This window comes from Berghia stephanieae, chromosome 1 (assembly GCF_034508935.2).
Source record: "Berghia stephanieae isolate SIO BIC M18660-M18661 chromosome 1, UCSD_Bste_1.3, whole genome shotgun sequence".
Classification (NCBI taxonomy): domain Eukaryota; kingdom Metazoa; phylum Mollusca; class Gastropoda; order Nudibranchia; family Aeolidiidae; genus Berghia; species Berghia stephanieae.
In genome coordinates this window covers 50,323,416-50,328,415 of record NC_088360.1, presented here as the reverse complement: position 1 = coordinate 50,328,415, position 5,000 = coordinate 50,323,416, and the positions used below count along the sequence as shown (strand labels likewise).

The following is a 5,000-nucleotide window of genomic DNA, read 5'->3' as shown; positions in this document are numbered from 1 at the left end:
AGAAGAAGAAGAAGAAGAAGAAGAAGAAGAAGAAGAAGAAGAAGAAGAAGCAGAAGCAGAAGCAGAAGCAGAAGCAGAAGCAGAAGAAGAAGAAGAAGAAGAAGAAGAAGAAGAAGAAGAAGAAGAAGAAGAAGAAGAAGAAGAAGAAGAAGAAGAAGAAGAAGAAGAAGAAGAAGGAGAAGAGGAGGAAGAAAAAAACCTTTTCTCGCATAAAATAGAGGGGTAAAAATAAGATTAACAGATGAATCACCTTTGGGCATAAAAATGCCTATTCGGTCAATGTCCAATCAAGCGGAAAAAATAATTTGACTGATGAAATATAAAATCCAAGTGTAATTTTGGAATAAAATATAAAAAAATATATATGAGCCATCCGGTCTCCAGCCCCTCTGTTATACAAGTAGCCGTGTCAAGTACGAACCACTTCGATATACTTGATTACGTAGGTCAGTAGGGATACTGTATCAACACTCAAGTGAAACGAATAAGTACTCTCACACACACACAACACACACACACACACACACACACACACACACACAACATATGCACAATCTATAATATAGTAAAAAGGATGATAATAACTCAAGTATCCAATTTAAAAAATGCGCCTAGCATTTAATGATTTGATTCCGCTTCAAAGTCAAATGTTACGAATCTTTATAATACATAAGACAAGACAAGACTTGTACAACACACGATGTAAGAAGGACTGGAAGAGATTCAATGATATTGAGAAAATAGCAAGCAGAGGAGTAGGCACTTGACAAATAAGTTTATGTTATAAATATCATGTTTCTGGGAAAATATTCACAAGAAAAAAAAAAAAGGGGGGGGGGGGAGGGGGAGGACAGAGGGCAGAGAATGAGAGAAGGGAAGGCAGAGAAGAAAAGGGACGCAGAGAAAAAGAGAAGAGAGAAAAAAAGGAGAGAGAGAGAGAGAGAGAGAGAGAGAGAGAGAGAGAGAGAGAGAGAGAGAGAGAGAGAGAGAGAGAGAGAGAAATGAGAGGGGGGGGGGGGGGGAGAAAACCCGATTAGGCTTTTTAAAAATATGATAATATGAGATAGTTAAATAAATGTACATTTTAAAAATTGGGGAATTGATTTTTAAAGAGTATTTAAAGGTCTTTTGACATATGTAACCCATAATGATTATGAATATAAATATGATTAGTTTTTAGTAATCCGTCGTTCAAAACAACAACAACAAAAGTAAAAGTAAAAGGATACGTAGATAAGATCCTTCCTGTATCGTACACCCAGATTGGTGTTAATCCCATTTTCGTCCATGTCACTTATAAGGATCATATCCCGAACGCCGTCCGTCGGATGCAGGCCTGTGGATTAGAGGGAGAAAGAGAGACGATAAACAATGTTTGAAAAACAACAAAAGCAAAAACAACCCCCCCCCCCCCCACCTTAAAAAAAACCCCAAAAAACCCCCAAAAAACATCAGCTTTTCTATAGCTCAATATCCACTAAACAATTTCAAAGCGCTTTACAAGGGGTCCCTAGCCAACAGTAACACTTAACATCATGTAGGGAAAAAAAATGACTCCTGTTAGGCGATACTATCATTTTTCGGACAGAGACAATGCTGCTAACACCCAGGTAATCATTTTACACCAGAGAAAGAGAATGTGAGTAAAGAGCCTTTTCCAAGGATTCAACTATGCGCCGCCTAAAGTGGTACTCGAACCCCGGACCTTCCAATTTGAAGGACAGCGTCATACCACAAGACCGAACGATGGGGGAAAATATAGTATCAATGTGGAAAGAGCGGTTTATTTCATTATTAAAAATTCATGTTTATTAAATCCACAAATATAAAAATGAATCAACGACTGAATAAATAAATAAATAAATAAATAAATAAATAAATAAATAAATAAATAAATAAATAAATAAATAAATAAATAAATAAATAAGTAAATAAATAAATAAATCATAAAGAAAGAAACTAAATAAGTCATCATATACATTTATTTGTCGAAACGCACTGGAAATAAGGAAGTTTGTTAGAGGTATTTTGAATACTGAAATAGACATTATAGAGTACCACGAAAGACAGCGCTGAGTGATGATAACAAGCTGATATCTCATCCCTAAGTAAGTATAGAACATAGAAGAGTTTGTTTCTGTGGGTTTTTCTTTTTTCTTTTGGAGGATGGGGGGGGGGGCGGTTGAAACAATACAATGAAACGTTTGGAGAGAAAATAAAGCAAAAACGGATAACGATTTTATCTGAAACATAAAAATAAACATGTGACAACCAGCAGTGAGTTAATGAGACAACCCGCCCCCACCCCCTTTCCCCCCCAAATAATCAACAACGTGGAATTCAATGAACATTGGCAGTAATAACAACGAATCCAATGATAAATAAATAGATAAATGAATAAATATATAAATAAATAAATAAATAATAACGCGAAGGACAGACCAAGAGCGTTCTATTCTGATTGAAATTAGGTAGCAGATGGCATTGAATTATTTCGTAAGAGCAGAAGTACAAAATGGACATATTAAGGGCAATTCGTACACCAAACAATAGAAATTTAGGATCGAAATGACCTACTCGAAGGGAGTGGGGGGGGGGGGGGGTAGGGGGGTACATAGTCGAAGTTTTAGTGCACGTCATAAATGTACTTATAGTGGCGCTCATAAATACAACATGTTTATATCACACTGATCCTCGAACAAAGAAGATTTTCTTACGTCTTCAACAACCAACTGAAACTGTCAACGGGTCAAATCGGGTCAGCGTGTACGTTGAAACCAAACAAAGGAACGACAGTCATAACAAATAATATTACAACGCGCTATTTAGAGGTGATCATCCTGGTTAAACGTCATGTCTCGTGCCGAACGGTTAAGTCACGGATCGCTGATTTCTGTGAACTGTTCGTGTTAGCGTATCAATGCTAACGTACGGTATTCAATTGTCAGCTGTACATTGAGAAGGTGTATTGTACAAGTATTACATGTAACTGAACTGAAAGAAGAGACAAATTCACAGTAGAACGGATTAGGATACGGGGGCTAAGGATTAGGATAAAGAACTTTCAGTGGAGAAGATAAGAAACCAGAGAAATGGATGTTTTGAATGAGGTCTACTGGGTCTACCCAAAGAACCTTAATTGGAATGTAGAAATAGTAAGCACAATTAATAAACTACTTAAACGATAATGATACTATAACTTTCCGTCACCGCATCACAATTAATAGCACGGACGAATACGGGAAATGTTGAGACAAATCTACGTTTGAGAGATTTTGGTCGTCGCCATAGATGAGGATTAGAAGGAGAAGAAGGGGAAAATGTATCGACATTATCTAACTTTTTCTTGGCGCTAAATCTTTTGATTTATATCTTTTTAAAAAAGAAAAAAAAAGAAAAAGAAAAATTGCAAAACCTAAACCAAATAAATAAATGTATAAGTAATAATAATAATAATAATAATAATAATAATAATAATAATAATAATAATAATAATAATAATAATAATAATAATAATAATAATAATAATAATAATAATAATAACAATAATAATAATAATAATTCAAAGAAAATAAAAAGAAACTAGAAGCACAGGTGCGCAAACACACACACACACACACACACACACACACGAACGTTGAGGGAAAAATAATTGAAAAGGGGTTTCAAAATGCTCACATTTTGAAACACAGTATTTGACAAAACACAGTAACCAAAGAGGAGGTTGTCAGTCTGTACTGCAGGTGTTGCTGTAGAATTCTGATTTATTTACCCAAAATCCAAGGGAGTTTACAACCCAAATGTAAACAACCTCCCATCTCTATCCAAACTTCTATGCTTTAAATTAATAAGGACTTTTACAACATTCGCGAATGCAACAATGCCTAGCAAAAGTGTGATATGACCACCTGCTGTGGACAACAGCCAAAAAAAAAAAAAAAAAGAGTGACAAAATGTATTCAGATGTTTGAAAGATCCGGGGGGTCTCTCTAAGGCGCGGCTTAACATGCAATGTTAGTAATTCAAATCAAAGGTACTCGATATTTATTCAACGATGTTTTAATGCTGAAGGAGTTGATTCTAATTAAATTCTAATTTACAAATAAAGAAGAATTTTTTTAACAATTAAAAAGGACCAAAGGATTTTTTTATCATAAAATAAACAGAAAGGAAGACATATGAGGATAGTATATCGGTCGAATGCAATGGCTATGTGATTTAATGGTGGTAACGCCACAAATGCGATATGCGATAGCCACGAGCAAACGCCAATAACATTAATGGTGGTGAGAGAACTGATCACACATTTTTTTTAAAAATCGGTAAACAATTATTTTTTTTTTAAACGGTTGAAAAACGACTGACCAAATGATTAAATAAACCGTCAACAATTTTAAACCGTAATTATCAACATACAGTCAGAGGAGCAGTCATCGGACACGTTTCAGCCGAGGGTTTTTTCTGAAACTCGCGTCCACCAGGTCTGACTCCCATGGTCTCTTAAAGGACGGGCATTTTGTTTCTTTAACGAATTAATAGACTCCATGATTTCGTTAAACAAACACGAGTTGTTCCAAGTTTACTTAACATAATAAAGTAAAAACATGGGGAAAAAAAGTGAGTTGTATGCCATTGAAGTCTAAGGCTGAAACTTGAAACTGTACTCTATCCAAGGTTGTAGTTTGTATGGACAAGGAAAACGTATTTCACAATCTCAAAGAGGAGTGATGTTAGTAAAATATTAAACAACTAGAGAACTCCTGTAAATGAGCAATATGACTAACTTTCTCTCAATTTTTTATCACTGTGCTTTAACCAAAAGACAGACAAAGATAATCTGGTCTACTGGTTTCGTTTTAACCATCTTTTACTGTAAAGAGTTTCAAAGAAAACACGAAAAGAAATGACAGCTCTCTATTCCTAAGTGATAGGCATGCGATCGCTAACTAACGATTCGCTTCAGCCAGACTGAATTTAATTATGTATAATAATTAGTTAAC

The 5,000-nt window shown here is 35.1% G+C and overlaps 1 protein-coding gene across 7 annotated transcripts in view; it reads right to left on the bottom strand.

Moving 5' to 3' along the window:
* LOC144976996 (unconventional myosin-VIIa-like) overlaps positions 1-5,000 on the bottom strand; it is a 175,150-nt gene that overhangs the window by 162,735 nt on the left and 7,415 nt on the right. For all 7 annotated transcript variants that reach the window (XM_078921672.1, XM_078921687.1, XM_078921704.1 and 4 more), the window contains exon 2: positions 1,230-1,336. In XM_078921672.1, coding sequence (XP_078777798.1) covers positions 1,230-1,336 — 107 coding nt within the window. The remainder of the gene's footprint in view (positions 1-1,229; positions 1,337-5,000) is intronic.